This window comes from Jaculus jaculus, chromosome 8 (assembly GCF_020740685.1).
Source record: "Jaculus jaculus isolate mJacJac1 chromosome 8, mJacJac1.mat.Y.cur, whole genome shotgun sequence".
In the NCBI taxonomy this organism is placed as follows: Eukaryota; Metazoa; Chordata; class Mammalia; order Rodentia; family Dipodidae; genus Jaculus; species Jaculus jaculus.
Window position 1 is genome coordinate 20,772,056 of NC_059109.1, and position 22,654 is coordinate 20,794,709.

The 22,654-nt window shown below is 43.1% G+C and overlaps 1 protein-coding gene across 2 annotated transcripts in view; it reads right to left on the reverse strand.

The window, feature by feature from the left end:
• Positions 1-790: 790 nt before the first annotated feature.
• Positions 791-22,654, reverse strand: part of Kcnq5 (potassium voltage-gated channel subfamily Q member 5) — a 565,394-nt gene continuing 543,530 nt past the window's right edge. For both annotated transcript variants that reach the window (XM_045156689.1, XM_045156688.1), the window contains 3 exons: positions 11,488-11,619; positions 10,231-10,357; positions 791-6,087 (listed from right to left, as the gene is read on the reverse strand). In XM_045156689.1, coding sequence (XP_045012624.1) covers positions 5,122-6,087; positions 10,231-10,357; positions 11,488-11,619 — 1,225 coding nt within the window. In that variant the 3' untranslated portion in view covers positions 791-5,121. The remainder of the gene's footprint in view (positions 6,088-10,230; positions 10,358-11,487; positions 11,620-22,654) is intronic.

The window sequence follows — 22,654 nt, forward strand, 5'->3', positions numbered from 1 at the left end:
ACACAATACTCACATGGTCTGGTATTTGAGTTATGATCCATATCAAATTCATTTTTTTCTTGGGTTGAGGATTACAACTCAGTGGTAAACCATTTATCTTGCATGCACAAGGACTGAGTTCAATCCTCAACACTATAGACATATATGTTTTTCTATTTTTTAAAATATATTTTATTTATTTATTTCAGAGTGAGAAAGAAGGAGGGAAGGAAGGAGAAAGAGAGAGAGAGAGAGAGAGAGAGAGAGAGGTGTGTGGGGGGCAATAATGGGCTCACCAGGGCCTCCAGTCACTGCAAATGGACTCCAGACACATGTGCCACCCTGTGCATCTGGCTTATGTGGGACCTGGGGACTTGAACCTGGATCCTTTGCTTTACAGGCAAATGTCTTAATTGCTAAGCCATTTCTCCAGTCCTGTTTTTCTATTTTTTTAAATATATTTATTTGAGAGAGAGAAATATGTGTATGGATGTGTCAGGGCCTCCTGCCACTGCAAATGAAGGCACCATTTTGCATCTGAATTTATGTGGGTACTGAGGAGTTGAACCTGGGCCATCGGGCTTTGTAAGCAGGTGCCTTTAACCATTGAGCCATCGCTCCAGCCTATTTTTTTTCTCAAGAACATATGGAAATCTACATTCCCCAATTACCAAGGATTTCTTTACCAACATTGTAAACATTATATCTCAGTCCAAAATCTATATACCATTTGCTTTGCTTGGATCTGTCTGTTTGTTACAGATAAAAACAGATCCAATCCGTTAGCTCTAGATAAAAATAGTCACACTAGCTGTTTATAGGCATCTTTTTAATGGTTTGGTTTAGAACAAATAATCCCAGTAAAAGAGAGCAAAGGAAATTACATTTTAATGATAGCTGGAAATGGATATGATATTCCTGATTTAGTTGTTTTCAGGAAATAAGACAATTGCATTGTTTTTGTACATGACGTTTAGAACTGCTCACTTAAATGCACATAATTATATTAAATTAAGTTTTCTTACAAAAACACAACCATGTCATTTAAGGCAAAAAAAAAATCAGCTTCTGGGTAGTTAATATTTATATTTCCTCAATCTGACTGGATGAAGCTATCTGCTTGGTTCATTGCATGGGATAAATCATTCCTTCATAGTTTTGTTCTGCATGTGGGTATGAGATTTAGTCACTTTGTGCTTCAATTTCCCCTCATTACTGGACTTGTCTGACTTTTATATTAGGAACTTTTGGGAATCGCTAAGTCAATGGGAGGTGGGGATGGCACCCTAGGTTCAAGAGGTAAAGACTTAGAAACTTAAAAAGCGTCTAAGACAGAACTTGCATTTTACAGATATTAAGTTGGTTGAACAAAATGCAAACACATAGCTCAGACATAGCAGAGATTTTAGTTAATCTCACACAAGGGATGTTTACAATGAAGTGTCAATGTGATTGACCCTGCACGTTGCAGAAGGCAGATGGACTTGAACTGAGACCGCAAGCGGCTGCGCAATGCTCAGCTAAACTGCTTCCACACACCCTTTGGGTTTGAGCAATGGGTCTCTGCTAAGTGCAGATGGAAATCCCCCTTGTTCCCAGAGTGACATCGCAGACAGAACCCGGAAGTTTTCATATCATGCAGCTATCTTTCAGCAGCCAAGAGTTTCGCGCTAAAGCAGATACACATATTCAAACATTTTCCACGATGTGGTCTGTCACATTTTGTTAAGATTAAGACTTCAGTGATGTGTTTAGGGTTTGTTTTTTAATCTTCAGTCTTCAGCAATGTTGGATGAACTGCTCTGTGTTTGGGGCCTGATCAATGTCTAAGAACAGGCCCCCAATACATTCACAATACTTGCTGCCAGTGGGATTTGACATGGGACAGGATATGTCCAAGGATCAGTGCTATCTAAAGTTGCTGATTCCCTCCTCTTCCTTAGCCAGTATTTGGAGAGAGCTAGCTGAATGCCAGGAGTGTGTGTGTGTGTGTGTGTGTGTGTGTGTGTGTGTGTGTGTGTATGCAATGTCCTTTGGAGGGTAAATAACAACTTCAGGCTAACTGCAGGCAGAGACACAGGTAGATGAAACGATGCATTTAATAACTGTCATTCTACTTGGAAAGTGAAAGAATTGCTTTAAAAAGTGGCCAAACATTTTAAACTGGAATATAAAACCCAGACCCTATTTTTCTATGTGTTTCCTATAGCCAAGAAGGTTCCAGGGAAGTGTGTGAGAGTCCTAGAGGGATGGGAAGGGCAAATCTTTAAAATTTCAATGTATGCATGTATCTCAGTCTTTCAAAACTGTTGTCCAGAGCCGGGCATGATTGTGCGTGCCTTTAATCCCAGCACTTGAGAGGCAGAGGCAGGGGGATCGCCATGAATGTAAGGCCAGCCTGAGACTACATAGTGAGTTCCAGGTCAGCCTAGGTTAGAGTAAGACCCTGGAATTTACTATATAGTTTCAGGCTGTCCTCAAACTCACAGCAATTCTCCTGCCTTGGAGTCCTGGGTGCTGGGATTAAAGGCAATCATGCCCGGCTCTGGACAAGAACAGTTTTGAAAGATTGAGAAATCTACTTTAGGAAGAGAGAATTGATTTCCGAGGGGATGAAGGCAGGTTAAGGTCTAGTGAAATGTAAACCAAAGCAGTGATAAGGAATGCACAGGAGGGTGAAGAAGAATCAGAGATGAAGAACATTTCTTGGAGAAGAGACTTGGGAAAGTTTGGTGGACTTGGTTCTCCTTCCTTTGAACAAGTTGATGGGTGCCTTTTTTTTTTTTTTTTCTTGAGATGGGGTCTTGCTCTAGTTCAGGCTGACCTGCAATTTACTATGTAGTCTCAGGCTGGCCTTGAACTCACAGTGAGCCTCCTACCCCTGCCTCCCAAGTGCTGGGATTAAAGACATGCACCGCCAAGCCCAACTGAATAAATTGACATCCAAGTTTTTCTGGAGGCCTTGCTTCTTGGTAAAAACAATATTCTTCCTTTCTTGAATCCTTTTGTGGCCTGAGTTTAGGCAGCTGTCTTTCCTTCCCTCCCTTCCTAGCCTTTTTTTTTTGAGACAGGCTCTCATGTGTCCCTGGGCTAGCGCCAAATTCCCTATGTAACTGAGGATAACTTTGGACTCCTGATTCTCCTCTTTCCTCCACCTCCCAAAGTGCCGGGATGATAGCTGTTCTGTACCACATCCAGTTTATTCGTTGCTGGGGATCAAACCCAGGGCTTTCTGAATGCTAAGTAAGCACTCTAACTGAGCTACATCCTCAGTCCATCTCCAAGCCACTGGAATGTCATTACTTTGACTTCTGACGTCTTACACAGTGAGATAGCTAGCTTGGTTTCTTTCTTTTTTCTTTCCTCTCTTCCCTCTCTTCCTTCTTCTTCGTCTTTTTCTTTTTTTCAAGGTAGGGTCTTGCTTTAGTCCAGGCTGACCTGGAATTCACTTATGTAGTCAGGCTGACCTCGAGCTCATGGCGATCCTCCTACCTCTGCCTCTCCAATGCTGGGATTAAAGGCGTGCGCCACCATGCCCGGCCCTTCCACCCTTGTATTGTTTGCTTTTAGTGACATGCTGCTAAGTCACCCAGGCTGGCCTTGTTTTCGTGACCTTTCTGCCTCCCCACCCCCATGTCCCCAAAGCTGTGACTATGAGCATGGGGCACCACACCCGGCTAGTAAGCTGGTTTTTATCATGCAATATGGCTTGCTTTCTGATAAATACATTAAAAAAATTTCCCCTTTTGTACTGCTACAACACATTACATTAGTCAGTATTTTGCTGGCTAACCCTTAACCACTGAGCCATCTCTCCAGCCTGTATTCTGCTTTGCAGACACTTCCAGTGTGATCTGCCTTGTACTTGTAACTGTTTATACTTAGAAACCGAACGAGTTCATTTCACATTGGGAAAATATTTTTGGGAAGGATAGAAAATGTTCACTGTAGTATAAAAAAGTAAGGGAGTTTAGTTTTCCACTTTTATATGCAAAATGTACTACATGATAGCAAAAGCCATTCAGGGCATATTAAAAATAAATACCTTGCAAAATTCTCTGTGATATAAGAATAAGGGGTGTTTAGGTAGTTGAAGTCCCTCGCAATACTAATTTTCTAAAAAAAAAAAAAATCAAGTTATTTTATCTTGGTTTCTTTCCTTCTCTTACCTGTGAAGAGGGAAGTCCTTTTTTTTTTCCATTTTTAATCTCTTACTTTCTAAGTGTTGCATTCTTAGTCCCAGTATCGTACCTATCTAGAGAATAGCTGCTCACACTCGTCCTTCACGTGTGCAGGATGGGCAAGCCTGGGCTTGTGCCATCACCAGAGAGGCTAACCCGACCACACCATCTGTAAATCCATTAATATTCCACATGCTAGTGTGGAGTTGTCCATTCACATGGCCTATGTTTCCATGAGGTCACATATGTCAGTGCGTCTATTTGCCTCACTGGCCCTGAATCTCACCAATTGTTCATTTTATAACTGGGAAGCATTTTTATCAAATAAAAAAAAAAAAAGGACAACATGAAAAAGATGTGCAAGATTGCTTGCCACAGCGCTAATCACCAAAAGCAACACAAGCTGACATTCAAATCACATTAATGAAATGACTGAGTAGGAATGGGCTGGCAAAGATATCTTGAAATAAACAGCCATTTCTGTTATTCCAAAAACTCCACTTTACTTGGTACCTTATTAGCAGCTGTTGGTAGCCGTTGTGTCTAAATACACATTATGGCCTAATTTTGAAAATGTACTTTGTACCTAGTTACAACGCAGAAATGCCTGAAATTGGAAGTTGTTTACTCCCACAATTTACAACATATAATGTCAACTCTTCTAAATGACCTAATTGTGACATCTTCGTACACCCCCCTAGCATTAGCAGTGCTTGGTTTCTCAGTATTTTGAACTCAAGGTACATTGCTAAATGTTTGGGTTAATGTTGATGCACCTTGGAATTTTGCCATCCCTAAACATGCATTTTCATGCAATTAAAAGATAACAGGCTTGTAAGCCACCTTTCATGATCTTCCTGATTCTTGCAATTTCAACTTTTTAGAAGGGCTTTCAAAATAGTTCATGCAATGATATGTATGGCTAAAAGAACCGCTATGCTCTAGAAAGAAAACGAAGGAGTTATTTCAGCTTGACATGAGGCAAGCCGAGGGCATCTGTACTTTCCCCTGCCTTACAAATGCTCTGAGATGATCGAGACCTTCCAGTCCTTAGAGAGTCCGAGGCAAAAGCAGCTTCCCTGGCGGGTGGTGGGGTGACATCAAAAGTGTCTGTCTCTGTCTCTTCTGGACCCGCCTCTTCATCAGTTATAAACAATTTGGATTCTCTCCATTTGGGGTAAAAATCTTGGCTGCCTCTGGAGCCACTGGATTCACTCCCTGAAAGCTGTAAGTTCAGTTCCTCCGTTGACCTGATCAGGTTTTGAACAGATAAAGATTTGCCCAAATCCTTGGGCACCATGGGCCGGACAGACAACAGAGTTTCTCCTCCCATGTCAAAGCTTTTCCTCAGGGAACGGTCCTTGGCCAGATAAGACTGTGCAACCTGAACATTTTCCTTGGAGGCAACAAGGCAGGTGGTGACATCAGAAATGCTTTCCTGGAAGCCAGCGGGGTTGGGGCGCAGTGTCTCTGGCCTGGGCAGGTGTTTGATGGCTGGGAGAGGAGGCGGGATCTGTAAAGTTGTCGGGGCTATGGGCTTGGGGGCCGCGCTTATTTGGTTTACAATGTTGTTGGTGGCCGCCACTGCGGAGGAGCCATCGCTTTGACTCATCGGCACTTGAGTGGCTTGGCTGTGCATAGTAGGGCTAAGCGCATAGAAAGTCTGAGCGCTGAACTCATTTGGCGTCAGAATGAACTGCAGGCCTCGGGAGATATTGGCGCTGGCTGACCTGGTCAAGCAGCCACTGGTCTGGGCCGAGCTGGATAGGTCTTTGCTATCCACTGGGCTCTGATAGTCAGAGGTCTGTTCACATTCAAAAGGTGGGATCTGGAATGAAGCCAAAGCGAGGGCTGAGGCCGAGCCTTTGCGGAGGACCTGTTGGTAGATGTCCAGCAGGCAGTCCAGCTTGGATTCAATGGACTGGACCTAAAGAGGAGAAAAGTGGTTACACGTGAGGATACCTTCTTCCGGACAAGTAAATGAGCTACCTAAGTTTCAGATTAGCTATGACACGGCAGTGACTAGACGACAGGAACATCCAGGTTTTAACCAAAAAGGACCAGTCCATAGTTGACTTACTGATTTCACAGGCCTTTTGACTTCCACATTTAGGAAATGAAGGAGTAGGACAAAACAATTTATAAACCAAATCTTATGAGCAAATAACCTGGAATCAGAAACCAAGAGGCTGACTGTCTGTATATCCTAATGTCATTTATGTTTTTATGTGTCAACACAACGAAGCAAGAAGGAAGAAAGGAAATTACAAACCCTACTTTATACTGCCTTGACTGCTTAATGTATCCCCTCTGTGACATTTTTCATTAATATTTTTATTTTTAGTTTTTGCAAGCAAAGAGAGGTAGAAAACAGAGTGGGTGGGTGCGCCAGGGCCTCCAGCCACTATAGACAGACTCCAGATGCTCTTTATGAGAAAGAGAGAGAAAGAAAAAAAAAAGGAAAAGAAAAGACACACACAGAGAGAGAATTGGTGTGTCAGGGCCTCCAGCCCCTGCAACCGAACTCCAGGCACGTGCGCCCCCTTGTGCTCATGTGCGACCTTGCATGTGGGTCCCTTCGTGCAGCTGGCTTTGTGTGCGCACTGGGGAGTGGAACTTGAGTCGTGTCGTTCGGCTTTGCAGGCAAATGCCTTAAGTGCTGGACCATCTCTCTAGCCCAAGAGAAGTTTCTGTCTGTATCCAGATTGCAGCCATATAGCACAAAGCTATTTTGCTGAATTCAATATCTCCTAATTAAAAAAAAAAAAAAAAGCTGAGTGTGGTGGCCCACGCCTTCAATCCCAGCACTTGGGAGGCAGAGGTAGGAGGATTACTGTGAGTTTGAGGCCATCCTGAGACTAGAATGAATTTCAGGTCAGCTTGGACTAAAGTGAAACCCTACCTTGGAAAAAAAGAAAGAAAGAAAGAAAGAAACACAACTGGGTTGGACCAGGTTTAATGGCACACACCTTTACTTCCAGCTCTTGAGAGGCCGAGGTAGGAGGATCTCTATGAGTTTGAGACCAGCCTGCGACTACATACTGATTTCCAGGTCAGTCTGGGCTAGTGAGAGGTCCTACCTCAAAAAAAGGGGTGGGGGCTGGAGGAATGGCTTAGCGGTTAAGGCATTTGCCCGCAAAGCCAAAGGACCCAGGTTTGATTCCCCAGGACCCACGTTAGCCAGATGCACAAGAGGGCACACGTCTGGAGTTTGTTTGCAGTGGCTAGAGGCCCTGGTGTACCCATTCTTTCTCTCTCCCCCTTTTTCTCTATCAAATAAATAAATAAATAAAAATAAAATACTAGAAAAAGAAAAGGAACCCATTATTTTTAAAATTAAAAAAAAAGGCTGGAGAAATGGCTAAACAGGTAAGGTGCTTGCCTGAGAAGCCTAAAGACCCATGTTCAACTCCTCAGATCCCACATAAGCCACACACACAAGGTGATACATGTGCAAGGTTGCTCATGCACCCGGAGTTTGATTGCAGTAGCTGTAGGCCCTGGCACGCCAATTCTCTCTCTCTCTCTCTCATAAAGGCATGTGCCACCATGCGGTGTGTGTGTGTGTGTGGGGGGATTAAAGACCCTTTACATTGAAGAGGTGGATATTGATTTTGAAAATTCAAAACCAAAAACATACAAAAAACCCCAATTTGGTTCGATGTTGTTGTAGTTACCTTTTTAAAAAATAAGAATAAGTTGACTTTGTGGAAATTAAGTGGTGAAATCAGAGTATGCTGACACAGCATAATACTGAATAAAGTTCAATGCAGTTCTGACTCCTTTTTGTATTTATTTATTTTTGGTCTTTCCAGGTAGGGTCTCACTCTAGCCTGGGCTGACTTGGCATTCACTACGCAGTCTCAGGCTGGCCTCTCACTCACAGGGATCTTCCTGCCTGAGTCTTCCAAGTGCCAGTGCCAGGATTAAAGGTGGGCGCTACGGCGCCCAGCAGGTTCTGACTGTTAGTGAAGGTCCCATCTGGTGGTGATGGGACCAGAAGAGGTCATAAGGACGGGTTACTTTTTCCTTTTTTATCTTTCTTTCTTTTTTTTTTTTTTAATTGACAAGCTTCCATACTTAAGACAATAGACCATGATAACTCCTTCCTCTCCCCCACTTTCTCCTTCACAGAACTTGTAGGTATTTCTGAATAAATCATAAACTGTTGCAGACTGCAGAGAAGTGAGATGAAGGGACCAAGTTACAGGAGAGCAGGAGGAATTAGCTCTACCACTTATAGCACATTGGGGTGACTGCAGTCTGCAACTTTTGCTTTTTTTTTGAGGTAGGTCTCACTAGGCTGACCTGGAGTACCAGGCTGGTTTTGAACTCACAGTGATCCTCCTACCTCTGCTGGGATTAAAGGTATGTACCATTGCACCCAACAGCTATTTTATTTTTTTGTGTGTGGGGGTTCACTGTAGGGTCTTGCTTTAGCCCAGGCTAAAGTATGTAGTTTCAAACTGGCCTCCAACTCACAGTGATCCTCCTACCTCGGCATCCCAAGTGCTGGGATTGAAGGCATACACTAACATGCCCGGCCTTACTTTGGCTTTTATCTGACCTACTTGACATTCCTCCCTCTGTTTCTTTAAAAATTAAATACTAATGTTGTAAAAATCATAAGGACCATAATATGTTAACTTCAAGATGATTTTCAATCAGAATATGCTTTTCCTATTTGTACTCACTGCCTTTCTGGAATTCTACTGAATTTCAGTAAACAACTTATTCTGTAATGAAATTATGACAATAAATCTCAATCCAAGTGGCTATGAATTTAACAGTTTCACTTCTAAATTAACACTTGGAATATATATATATATATATATATATATATATATATATATATATATATATATATATAGTTCTATTTGAAAAGCAGCTTGATTTCTAGAAAACTGTAAGAGAAGACACAGAATTGGGGTTAACAAATATTTAATGTTTGTCATAATTATGATAAGGTTTTATCTTACTTTAAGGGAATCTAAAAGACTGAAAATAACTAAAACACACACACACACACACACACACACACACAAAGACTAACTTTTGGGAGGTGATCTGATGGACAGTGGAGTTTTGAAGGGAAAAGTGAGGGGCAGAGAGGAATTATCATGGTTTATTGTCTATAATTATGGAAGTTGTCAAGAAGAAAAAATAAAAATTAAAAAAAAGATTAACTTTCAGACTGGAGAGATGGCTTAGTGTTTAAGGTGCATACCTGTGAAGCCTAAGGACCCAGGTTCAATTCTCCAAGTCCCATATAAGCCAGATACACATGGTGGCACAGGTGTCTGGAGTTTGTTTGCAGTGGCTAGAGGCCCTGGCATGCCCATTCTCCCTCTATCTCTCTCTCTCTCCTTCTCTAATAAGTAAATAAATAAAAATAAAAAGGCTATAAAAAGATTAACTTTCATCTTAATGCTTAAATTGATTATAATAAGTTTTGATTTGAAAATACTGGCTATGGGCTGGAGAGATGGCTTAGCAGTTGAGTTGTTTGCCTGTGAAGCTGAAGATCCCAGGTTTGATTCCCCAGGACCCACATAATCCAGATGTACAAGGTGGCATATGCATCTGGAGTTCATTTCCAATGGCTGAAGGCCCTGGTACACCCATTCTCTCTCTCTTAAATAAAATAAAATTTAGAAAAGAAAGAAAGAAAAATACTGGCTAGGGCTGGAGAGATAGCTTAGTCATTAAGGCACTTGCCTACAAAGCCCAAGGACTGGAGATTGATTCCCCAGTACCCACGTAACACTAGATGTATAAGGTGTCGCATGCATCTGGAGTTTATCTGTAGTGTCTACAGGCCCTGGGGCACCTATTCTGTCTTTCTCCTTCTCTTTATTTATTTATAAATAAATAAATAAAAACTTAAAAGTCCCTGGCAAGATACAAGGTGGCACATGTGTCTGGAGTTCTCTTGTAATGGCTAGAGGCCCTGGTGCACCCATTCTCTCTCTCACTCTCTCTCTCTTACTCTCTATGTCTGTTAAATAAATAAATAAAATATTTTTTAAAAATCCTGACTAAACAGTTGATTAGTGCAGTAGAGTTGTACCTGTTTTTCAACCTTGACCACCCGGCCCAGCATACTGAGGTCATCCGTCGTCTCATGTTCTGCTGTTATTTTTTCTCGACTCTTTTTATCTGATGTGATTTGCCCTTTTCCAAGAATTTGATCAACACTATTAGAGAAAAAGGATATTGGAATATGAGTGCTAGAGGTAGAGATTACCCTAAAGAGTGAAGTACTTCATAAAAAACATATTAAATATATGTATCTAATTGTCAGGTGAAATCAGATGGACTGTGTTCTGGTTGCTTTTCCCTCCCTCCCTCCGTCTCTCCATTCCTTCCTTCCTTCCTCATTCCCTCTTTCTTTCTTCCTTTCATTGTGTGTTTTTCAGAGTAGGGTCTCACTCTAATCCTGGAATTCACTATGTAGTCTCAGGTTGGCCTCAAACTCTCAAACTCACAATGATCCTCCTACCTCTGCCTCCCCAGTGCTGGGATTAAAGGCATGTGCCACCACGCCTGGCTTTGATATGCTTATTTTCTTAACATGAGATCCCAAGTGTGATGATTTTCCTTCATCATTCTGGCCCATGGTGTTATTACTCATGAGTGATCTCCCAGAGGAAATGTCCTAAGAAACATATGATGAATTCATAAAAATTGAGATTATTTTAAGATAGGTGTGGTGGCACACGCCTTTAATCCCAGCACTCAAGAGGCAGAGGTAGGAGGATTGCCATGAGTTGGAGGCCACCCTGAGAATACATAGTGAATTCCAGGTTGGCCTGGGTTAGAGCGAGACCCTACCTTGAAAGAAAAAAAAAAAAAAAAAAAGAGATTATTTTACATTGATAGAACACATTCAGCTAGAAGTTGTTGTACATCTGATAGGTTGCAGATAAGCAGATGACAGATAAGAAAGCAACGGTCTCTATGCAAATCACCACCGAGTTCTATCCCTGGCACACCATTAGCATTTTCTATTGTAAATTAATAGCGCCAAGGCTATTGTGTATTATCAGTTGTGTGTATTAGTCAATCCTCAGATCAACCCTATGAAGCAAGTACTAATCTCTCCATTTGTATAGATGCAAAAGCTGCTACTCCTGGAGGCTTTTAATGCCTGACTAACTTCTATGTGCAAAGCAGAATGAAATCTATGTTAAAAGTAAAAGTCCAGTTGCCTACCAAGAATGAATTAGAAATACAGAATTCACACATTCTGTATACTAAAGAAAAATTCCTCCCCAATAGCATCCATGCCCATTCCTTCACAATGGATAACTTTTGCATCACTTACCGTGTTTGAAGGCTTTTAATTCTACATAGCATGTCCAGGTGACCGGCAGAATATTGTTCAATGACATCTTTTACATCATACGGGCGTAATGTTTCTTTAAACTTCCGTTTTGCAACATGAAATTTCATAATTCTGTATGAACAACGTGCCATATTATTTTCACAACTTTGATAAATAAGTTACCCAAAGCTTATTAGCAAATATGAACACAAATTCATACTGGTATAGGCCTGTAATCCTAGCCACTCAGGAGGCCAAGGCAAGAAGATCCCAGGTCCATGACCAGGCTGCGCAACTTAGTGAGACTCTGTTTCAAAAAGTGAAAAGCGGGCTGAGGATATAATGCAGTGGGAAAGCGTGTAAGGAGAGCACGTGTTTACATGTAAGTCCCTAAATTAATCCCCAGTATTGAAGGAAAAAAAAAATATATATATATATATCTGTGAAGGGACAAGTTGTACATCAGATTATATTAGGGAGCACCAGGGCCTCTTGCCACTGTAGATGAACTCCAGATGCATGTGCCACTCTGTGCATCTAAGTTTATACCTCTAGTGTTACATGGGTGCTGGGGGAATCAAATCTGGGCCAGTAGGCTTTGCACGCAAGAGACTTTAACCACTGAGCAATCTTCCCAGCCCCAAGAATGTTTTTCTTCAAGGCAGGGTCTCCTTCAAGCTGAGGCTGACTTGGAACTCTGTAGCCCCAGGTAGGCTTTGACCTCATGGTGATCCTCCTACTTCAGCCTCACAAGTTCTAGGATCAAAGGTGTATGTTACCATGCCTGGAGGCATTTAGGAACACATACATACACACACACACACACACATATTATTATTTTTTTTTTTTAAATTATTTATTTATTTATTTGAGAGCGACAGACACAGAGAGAAAGACAGATAGAGGGAGAGAGAGAGAATGGGCGCGCCAGGGCTTCCAGCCTCTGCAAACGAACTCCAGACACGTGCGCCCCCTTGTGCATCTGGCTAACGTGGGTCCTGGGGAATTGAGCCTCGAACCGGGGTCCTTAGGCTTCACAGGCAAGCGCTTAACTGCTAAGCCATCTCTCCAGCCCCACACACATATTATTTGCCAGCAAGGGCTCTAGCCACTACAAACTCCAGATGCATATGCTACTTTGTGCATCTAGATTTTCATGGGTACTGGGGAATTGAATCTGGGTCATTAGGCTTTGCAGGCAATCACCTTACCACTGAGCTATTTCTCCAGTCCCTGTTTAAGAATATTTTAGCCGGGCGTGGTGGCGCATGCCTTTAATCCCAGCACTTGGGAGGCAGAGGTAGGAGGATCGCCGAGGCCACCCTGAGACTACACAGTGAATTCCAGGTCAGCCTGAACCAGAGTGGGACCCTACCTCGAAAAACCAAAAAAAAAAAAAAAAAAAGAATATTTTAAGTGAGATATACCATTAAGAAAGAGACTAAACATCAAGTGTTATATATGTGTTTTTTTTTCTTTCTTTCTTTCTTTCTTTCTTTCTTTTTTTTTTTTTTTGTTTTGTTTTTTGAGGTAGGGTCTCACTCTGGTCCAGGCTGACTGGGAATTAACTCTGTAGTCTCAGGGTGGCCTTGAACTCACAACGATCCTCCTACCTCTGCCTCCCAAGCGCTGGGATTAAAGGCGTGTGCCACCATGCCCGGCTTTCTTTTGTTTTTTTTGAGGTAGGGTCTCACTCTAGCAGAGGCTGACCTGGAATTCACTATGTAGTCTCAAGGTGGCCTCAAACTCTCAGTGATCCTCCTACTTCTGCCTCCCAAGTGCTGGGATTAAAGGGAGTGTGCTACCATGCCCGGCTTTATATATGTTTTTTATATGGTCAGCTTGGGCTAGAGCGAGACCCTACCTTGAAAAAATCAGAACAAAAAGTAAAGATAACACTTGGGCCAGAGAGATGGTTCAGTGGTTAAAGATGCTTGCTTGCAAAGCCTGATGCCCTGGGTTCAATTCCAAAGTGTCCATATAAAGCCAGATACACAAAGTGGCATATGTGTCTGGAGCTCATTTGCAATGGCAGGTGGCCCTGGTGCATACTCTTCCTCTCTCAAATAAATGCATAATTTTAAGCCAGATGTGGTGGTGCATGTCTTTAATCTCAGCACTTGGGAGGCGGAGGTAGGAGATTGCTGTGAGTTCGAGGTCACCCTGAGACTACATAGTGAAATCCAGGTCAGCCTGGGCTGGTGTGAGACCCTATCTCGAATGCCCCCCCCAAAAAATTGTTTATTTGCAAGTGGAGATACACACACTACACACACACACACACACACACACACTTAGAGAGAGAGGGAGAGAGAGAGAGAGAGAGAGAGAGAGAGAGAGAGAGAGAATGTGTATAGGTGTGCCAGGGCCTCTAACCACTGCAGAGTAACTCCAGATGCATGCACCACCATGTGGCTCTGGTTTATGTGGGTACTGAGGAATTTAAGCCCTGTCATTAGGCTTTACAGACAAATGCCTTATCCACTGAGCCATCTCTCTAGCCCCTTATATCTCTATATTTTAAAATTAAGTTTACTTATTTATTTAAAAGATAGAGAGGACAGATAGAGAGAATGGGCATGCCAGGGACTCTAGCCACTGTAAAAAAAATTCCAGATACATGCTCCTCTTTGTGCTTCTGGCTTTACGTGAGCACTGGGGAATTGTACCTGGATCCTTAGGCTTTGCAGGCAAGTACCTTAACTGCTGAGCCATCTCTCCAGCCCTTATTTTTTTTAAAGGCAGGGTCTCACTCTGGTTTAAGCTGAACTCAAACTCTGGGCTATCCTACCTCTCTCTCCTGGGATTAAAGTCATGTGCCTCCACACCCGTTATGTTTTTTTTTCTTTTTTATTTGTTCTTTTGTGGTAGCCACCTCAGATTTTAAAACAATGTGATCAGTAATGTCCATGATGCCATTTTAGCTAATCTGCTTAAGATAACCAGCTACTGCAGTAGCATATAGCACTGCACAGGAATTCAAGGGAGCATTTCGTTTTAATTAGCCTCTGAAGCCTCGCTGCTGGTAGATGCTAAAGCTGTTGGTATTTTCCAACTATTCAATGGCTCACTGATTCCTCTTTCACCCACAGATCCCAAGGAGGGAGTCAGTCACCTTGGTTCTAAGCCCAAAATTTATTGTCCCTTGGTGGAAAAGTGAAAAGTTTAGGAAGATCAGAATTTAAAAAGAAGGGCTGGAGAGATGGTTTAGCAGTTAAGGTACTTGCCTGTGAAGCATAAATACCCAGGTTTGATTCCCCAGGACCCACGTAAGCCAGATGCACATGGTGGCACATGTGTCTGGAGTTTGTTTGCAGTGGCTAGAGGCCCTGGTGTGCCCATTCTCATTCTCTCTCTCATTTCTCGCTGCTTGCAAATAAATAAAAAATATAAAAAGAAAAAAATTAAAAAGAAGATACCTATTATGTATCCAAAATGAATCCAAATTGTTAACTTCAAATTAATCACATCCTAATTACTATTAAATCACCATTTTGAACTCTCTATCACACTCTGTTCACCACTTTTCCCCCCTTTTTAAATTTTTTCATTTTTTGGTTTTCTGAGGTAGGGTCTCACTCCAGCTCAGGCTGACCTGGAACTCACTATGTAGTCTCAGGGTGGCCTCAAACTCACGGCAATCCTCCTACCTCTGCCTCCTGAGTGCTGGGATTAAAGGCGTGTGCCACCAGGCCTGGCTCACTTTTTTGTTTTTGTGAAGCAGGGTCTTGCTCTAGCCCAGGCTGACCTGAAAGCCACTACGTAGTTTCAGGGTGGCTTTAAACTCACAGCAGTCCTCCTACTTCTACCTCCCAAGTGCTGGGATTAAAGGTGTGCACAACCCCGCCCAGTCTCCTATTAAACTGTCTTTCTTTCTTTGTGTTTTGTTTTTCCAGGTAGGGTTTCAACTCTATCCCAGGCTGATCTAGAATTCACTATGTAGTCTCATGGTGACCTCAATCTTACAGACAGTGATCCTCCTACCTGTGCCTCCCAAGTGCTGGGATTAAAGGTGTGCACCACCACAGCTGGTTAACATTTTTTGTTTGCTTGTTTTTCTTGCTAATTTTAAAAAGAACAAAACCTTTGGCTGGGTACTGAGGTACCTGTGTAGAGTCCCAGCTTGTTAGAGGACTGAGCAAGAGGATCATTGAGTCCAGGTGTTCAAGGTTAGCATAGCAAGATCCTAACACAAGCCAACAACATAGCCGCGAGTAACGAACACTGCTCTAAGCGCTTATAAAATTAATGTGTCACCTTTGCCTTACCTTAGGAATGAGGGATCCTCCCCCTCTTTCCTTTCTTCTAGAACAGACATAAATTTTCATGATCAAAATCAGAGGTAGACCCAGTGCTTGGGAGGTAGAGGTAGGAGGGTCACCATGAGTTCGAGGTTACCCTGACACTACATCGTGTAGTGAATTCCAGGTCAGCCTGGGCTAGAGAGAGACCCTACCTCGAAAAAAATTTAAGGTACGGAGACATGTTGGGGCTCTGTTTACTCATTTCAGCCAGACACAGTACTATATGCTAAACTTCGTTAAGCGAATGGCCTGTTCTTACTGGAATGGTTGGCTGGTTCTTTGAAGGGTCAGCAACAGGCTGAGAAGCCCGCTACACCCTTAATAGGTCTTTTTTTGTTTTCCTTTTTGTTTTTTTTCGAGGTAGGGTCTCACTCTAGCCCAGGCTGACCTGAAATTCACTATGGAGTCTCAGGGTGGCCTTGAACTCACGGTGATCTTCCTACCTCTGCCTCCCGAGTGCTCAGATTAAAGGCGTGCGCCACCACGCCTGGCTTTTCTCTCTTTCTTGATGTGGGTAAAAGGAAAGGAATCCCAAAGGCAGTCTCCTTTGACTATGCTAACTATGAAAGTAGGATTTAAAGAAATCCCATTGAGGCCTGGAGGGATGGCTTTGCGGTTAAGGCATTTGCCTGCAAAGCCAAAAGACCCAGGTTCAATTCCCCAGGATGCACAAGGGGGCGCATGCATCTGGAGTTTGTTTACAGTGGCTGGAGACCCTGGCATGCCCATTCTCTCTCTCTCTCTCTTTCTCTCTCTCCTATGTCAAATAAAAAAAAAATTAAAAAAAATAGAAATCCTGCCGGGCGTGGTGGCGCATGCCTTTAATCCCAGCACTTGGGATGCAGAGGTAGGAGGATTGCCGTGAGTTCGAGGCCACCCAGAGAATACATAGTGAATTCCAGGTCAGCCTGGGCTAGAGTGAGACCCTACCTCAAAAAAACCAAAAAAAAAAAAACAAAAAAAAAAAAAGAAAAAAAGAAAAGAAATCCTATTGAACGAAACTGAAGTGCTCCAGTGGTACCACGAGAGGGCGGTAAAGATTCACCACAAACTTAAATTTAGCACCTCTCTCCCAGAGAGTGGTGAAGTCAGCTTACACAATTTTCTGAGCAGGAAGAAATAACTACAGCAAAGTTAAACTCTGGGCAGAATATTTCTATATATACACACAAACACATGTGCACTTCTGAGGAAATGTAGGTGCATTTGTTGTGCTGCCATGAGTTATAAAATCCTGTTGCAGTCCTCTAAATCAGGCTGAAGACATGAATATGCAGAGATAGATAAGTGAGGAGAAAACAGGCGGCAGGGACTACTGCTGCCACCAGACAGATGGAGGGGCCAGGCCAGCAGCCAAGCCATGAGCAGGGTGGAGAGGGCGCAGCCACGCGGAGCGGAGAGGCGGCTTGATTGACTGTGAAGACGGCAGCCCTTCCCAGGCTTGGCTGGTCTTTGGGATCTCCCAGGGAGCAGAGCCCTACCTCCAGAAATTATGATTTAATTGGTCCAGGATGTAGTCTGGAAAATTTCATTTCTGTTTTCTCTTTTGAGATAGGGCCTCACCCCGTGACCCAGGCTAGTCTTGAGCTCTGGCCTCAAGTGATCTCAGTACCTAGGATAAAAGGCACCTGCCAGACACCAGTCTTGTCTTCTTTTCTTTTTCTCTCCCTCTTTCCCTCCCTCCTTCTCTCCTCTCCTTTCCTTTCCTCCCTCCCCTCTCTTTTTCCTTCTTTCCTCAGTGCTACACACAAAACCCAGAGCTTCATGCATGTAAGGTGTTTGCCTTCAAAGCCTAATGACCTGGGTTCAATTTCCCAGTACCCACATAAAGCCAGATGCACAGTGGTATATGCACCTGGAGAGAGCGCTGGCATGCCCATTCTCTCTATATCTCTGTCTCTTTTCTTTCTAGCTCTCTCTGCTTGCAATTAAATTAAAAAAAAATATTTTTAAAACACCTACTGTACCACTGAGCAATACCCCGAGTCCCAGGAATTTCCAGAAATTTTATAAAATTCTCCAAGTGATACTAATGTTTGGTCCAAGTTGAGAGCTGCTAAAGTGGGGCGGGATGGGAGTGGTCGTGGAAGGGGAGGGGAGCTGATGCAGTCGTTGCCCTCATAACAAGAAGTGATCGTGACAAGTTAGCGTACATCTCATTGGAGCATGTCATATCGATGGTTGTGCTTTGTCGGGCCTTTAATCTAAGCCCCAGTTCTTCCAGCCTTTCTTTCCTTGAGTGAGGTCTGAAGTTTCATTCAAGAACTAGTTAAGAAGTTCCATTAGCGTTGGAGAGACGACTTAGCAGTTAAGATGCTTGCCTGCAAAACCTAACGGCCCATATTCGACTCTCCAGATCCCATGTAAGCCAGAAGCACACGAGCATGCAAGGTCGCACGTACGCACAAGGTGGCACACACATCTGGAGCTCCATTGCAGTGGCTGGAGGCCCTGGCACACCAATTCTCTCTCATAAAAAAGTTCCTTGCAGGGAAAGTGGTACCAAGGTGACTCATTCATTCATTCTTTCTTTTTATTTGCTTTTATTTTTCGAGGTAGGGTCGGTCTCATTCTAGCCCAGGATGACCTGGAATTTACTATGTAGTCTCAGGCTTGCCTTGAACTCATGGCGATTCTCTCACCTCAGCCTCCCAAATGCTGGGGTTATGGGAAGAGAGAGAGAGAGAGAGAGGGAGAACACAAGCACACCAGGGCCTCTAGCCACTGCAAATGAACTCCAGACACATGTGCCACTTTGCGCATCTGGTTTACATGGGGACTGGGGAATTGAATTTGGATCACTAGGCTTTGCAGGCAAGCTCCTTAGCTGATGATCCACCTCTCCAGCTCCTTTCATTCATTCTTTCAGTGAACTTCTATGAAGCACCTATGCAGTTCTTTCAGCACTGGCTCTACTCAGAGTGAAGGGAGAACTGAATAAGTCCCCTATGTGGTCACTAGGATTGCATGCTCTCCCTTCTCTTCCTTTCACCGTTCATGGTGCCAGAAATCAGTTGCCACGACTAAGATTTCTGACAGGAAAAGATTTCTGAAAGCCTCATTTCTCCAGAGTGCAGAGAAGTTCCACAAGGCTGCTTCGCTGGGCAATGCCAACGATGTTCCTGATAAGTAGGATCTGAGAGCTTATTCGTCCACCCATTCACTTACCAGCTAACATTCACTTAGCGTCCATGATGCGGAAGCCTCTTTGCAAGGTGCTGGGGGGGGGGGGCAGTGATGAAGGTAGTTCTGTGAGCTGGAGCATTTCCAGTCTAGCTGGGTAGGTGACAACTGAGGGGACAAGGCAGGAGGGGATAAGAAATGATCTCTGGAGACCACACTCCGTCACCTGCTCTGCATCCCCATCCCGGGACACTGAAAAGTTCCTCAAGGATCCTGAAATGCTTATTTCCCTGGATCCTAGGATCCTGTGCACACATGTGATTCTTCCCCACCCATCTCTTAACTATATGTTGGCTGGGCTGGAGGGATGGGTTAGAGGTTAAGGAGTTTGCCTGCAAAGCCAAAGGACCCAGGTTTGATTCCCCAGGACCCACGTTAGCCAGATGCACAAGGGGATGTGACTGGAGTTCCTTTGCAGTGGCTGGGGTCCCTGGCACATCCATTCTCTCTCCCTCTCTCTTTCTCTGTCAAATAAATAAATAAATAAATAAATAAGGTATTAACTATACGTTGGCTTGCTGGGTTAATTTGCTCTACTCTTATGGGTTCCACAGCCTTCTCACCAGTTTGGAAAACTCTTGTCTTTGATTTCCAAGTCTGTGAGAAATACAGTATCTAGCATCCCTAAAACTAACGGTCCTAGAAGTTACTCATTTTCACGTGAGCCTGAGACTTTGGATATGCAAATTCTCCCTTAAGGAAGCCTTCTATTGATGAGGTTAGCCAAGGGATGGGACAGTTCATGAAGCAAACTCAGCAGTGAATCAGAGATGTCGAACTTGATAATATGGATCCCTCTTATAGGTGCATGTGCTACTTGTTTAGAATAGTTCATAATATTGTTTTCCTCTTAATACATAAATATAATTCAACAATGTACATATGAATTTGCATATGTCGTATTTATCCTGTAGCCCACAAAACAAATTGTAGAACCACATAGCTAAGACTTCCTCACTTTTCTTTTATTTTTTTTTTATTTATTATTTTTTTTTTTGGTTTTCAAGGTAGAGTCTCACTCTAGTACAGGCTGACCTGGAATTCACTGTGTAGTCTCAGGGTGGCTTGAACTCTTGGTGATCTTCCTACCTATGCCTCCCGAGTGCTGGGATTAAAGGTGTATACCACACACCTGGCTCTGTTTTAAAAATTAAACATTTAATTAATTTATTTATTTGAGAGGGACTGAGAGAGAGGAAGAGGCAGACAGAGAGAATGGACACACCAGGACCTCTAGCCACTGCAAACAAACTCCAGAAGAATGTGCCAGATTGTGCATCTGGCTTTATGTGGGTACCAGAGAATCAAGCCTGGGTTCTTAGGCTTTGCAGTCAAGTACTTTAACCACTGAGCCATCTCTCCAGCCCCTGTCTTTTATCTTTGGGCTACTAGTAACTAAGGAAGTCAAGGAATTCCTGAGTTTGTGTTTCTCTCTGTATGCAAATTGGCTTCATTTGTATACAGTCTATGCAGCGTTTGTAGTAGAGCCCCATGTGGTTGATTTAGGCCATACTTTTTCTATCTTGGAAGAATAGCTGTTCTTTTTTCATAATTTATTTTTATTTATTTATTTACTAGAGAGAGAGAGAGAGAAAGAGAGAGGGATAATGGGTGCACAGGACGTCTTGCCACTGCAACTGAGCTCCAGATGCATATCTCACGTTGTGCATCTGGCTTTATGTGAGTATTGGGGAATTGAACCTGGGCCATCAGGTTTTGCAAGCAATCACCTTTAACCACTGAGACATCTTTTCAGCCCAAGAAAAGCTGTTCTTAATGTTAGTTATTTATTTGAGAGAGAGAGAGAGAGAGAGAGACAGAGAGAGAGAGAGAGAGAATATCAGAATGCTAGGGCCTCCAGACACTGCAAACAAACATGGATGCATGTGCCACCTTGTGCATCTGGCTTATGGTGGGGGGTGTCTGGGGAATTGAACCTGGGTCCTTTGGCTTCGCAGACAAGCAACTTGTGGTGGTTTGATTCATGTGTCCCCCATAAACTTAGGTGTTCTGAATGCTAGGTGCCCAGCTGAAAGAGATTTGGAAATTAAAGCCTCCTGGAGGCAGTGCATTGTTGGGGGAGGGCTTATGGATGTGATAGCCAGCTCCCCCTTGCCAGTGTTTGGCACAATATTCTGTTGCTGTTGTCTACCTGATGTTGGTCAGGAGGTGATGTCCACCCTCTGCTCATGCCATTGTTTCCCCCTGCCGTCATGCAGCTTCCCCTCGAGTCTATAGGCCAAAATAATCCCTTTTCCCCAGAAACTGCTCTTGGTCAGGTGTTTTCTGCCAGTAATGCGAACCTGATTGCAACACACCTTAACCATTAACCACTAAGTAACCCCTTCCACCCAAGACCTGTTCTTTCTTTTCTTTTTTTTTTTTTCAAAGTAGGGTCTCCCTGTAGTCCAAGGAGCCATTCTTTTTTTTTTTTAATTTTTGTTTATTTTTATTTATTTATTTGAGAGTGACAGACAGAGAAAGAGGCAGATATATAGAGAGAATGGGCGTGCCAGGGCCTCCAGCCACTGCAAATGAACTCCAGATGCATGCGCCCCCTTGTGCATCTGGCTAACGTGGGTCCTGGGGAATCGAGCCTCGAACCGGGGTCGTTAGGCTCCACAGGCAAGCTATTCTTTTTTTTTTTTTTCTTTCTTGCAAGCTATTCTTTATAGTGTTTATTACTGTTCTTTTCTTGTAGGATCTAGTTGGCTTTCTTGTAGATTTTTTTTTTTTTTTTTTTTTTGTATTTGAGGCAGGGTCTCGCTCTAGCCCAGGCTGATCTTGAATTCACAATGATCCTCCTGCCTCTGTCTCCCAAGTGCTGGGATTAAAGTCATGCCCAACTATGTGATCCTAGTGTAGTGTTAATGAATTAATTAGTTTATGAAACAGAGAGAGAAAGAGGGGGGGGGTTGGCATTCTAGGGCCTCTTGTTGCTACAAATGAACTCCAGATGCATACAACCCTTTGTGCATGGGAATTTACATGGGTTCTGAGGAATTGAACTTGGGCTGGCAAACTTTGCAAGCAAGTGTCTTTAGCTGCTGCACCATCTCCTATTTCTTAGGTTTTTATAGAATCCAATGATTTAAAATGGAACTTGGAAATGATAAAATTTTTTTTAAATACAACAGGCAGAATCAGGGAGAAAAATTTACCTGGCAAGTGTCACAAAATAGTATATGGAAAGCTCTAGATGTCCATAGGTAGGCAAAAATCATAAGGCTCTTTAGAAATAAGGACCCTGTTGGACATGGCTGAACACACCTATTATCCCATCACTAGGGAGGTGGAAACAGGAGACTGGGCTGCATAAGACCCTATCTTAAAAAAAAAAAATTAGGGCTGGAGAGATGGCTTAGCGGTTAAGCGCTTGCCTGTGAAGCCTAAGGACTCCGGTTCGAGGCTCGGTTCCCCAGATCCCACGTTAGCCAGATGCACAAGGGGGCGCACGCATCTGGACTTCGTTTGCAGTGGCTGGAAGCCCTGGCGCGCCCATTCTCTCTCTCTCCCTCTATCTGTCTTTCTCCCTGTGTCTGTAGCTCTCAAATAAATAAATAAAATATGAACAAAAAATATTTAAAAAAAATTAATAAATAAAAGGTAAAGAGAGAATTCTGAAAACAAGGGAGTTCTGCAGAAGACTTTATAAAAGTCAGTAAACTTTCAAATAGGCA